The sequence below is a fragment of the Buceros rhinoceros genome, unplaced genomic scaffold (genome assembly GCF_000710305.1).
Source record: "Buceros rhinoceros silvestris isolate BGI_N320 unplaced genomic scaffold, ASM71030v1 scaffold34571, whole genome shotgun sequence".
Taxonomy (NCBI): Eukaryota; Metazoa; Chordata; class Aves; order Bucerotiformes; family Bucerotidae; genus Buceros; species Buceros rhinoceros.
In genome coordinates, this window is record NW_010393086.1 from 18,235 (window position 1) to 18,450 (window position 216).

General features: G+C 66.7%; 1 protein-coding gene across 1 annotated transcript in view; it reads right to left on the reverse strand.

The window, feature by feature from the left end:
* Nucleotides 1-166, reverse strand: part of CAMKK2 (calcium/calmodulin-dependent protein kinase kinase 2, beta) — a gene marked incomplete at its 5' end in the record, with an annotated part of 7,881 nt that extends 7,715 nt beyond the window's left edge. Inside the window, 1 exon segment of the mRNA XM_010144741.1 lies at nt 119-166. Coding sequence (XP_010143043.1) covers nt 119-166 — 48 coding nt within the window.
* Nucleotides 167-216: the final 50 nt, after the last annotated feature.

A 216-nucleotide genomic window follows, 5' to 3' on the forward strand; every position in this document is an offset into this window, starting at 1 on the left:
GAGCGCCCAGCGCCACAGCGAGGAGCCAGCCCAGTGCTGCAGTGAGCGGCTGAACCCACCATCTCACTGGCTGGAGAGCAAACCACCCCGTCCCACCCCGCACCCAGCCAACACTCACCTTCCCGATCTCATCCTTCAGCTTGTACTGGTTGAGCTGCACGCAGTCCTGCGGGGAGAGAAGGGGGGGTCCGACACGGGCCACGCGGCCGCTCCTGT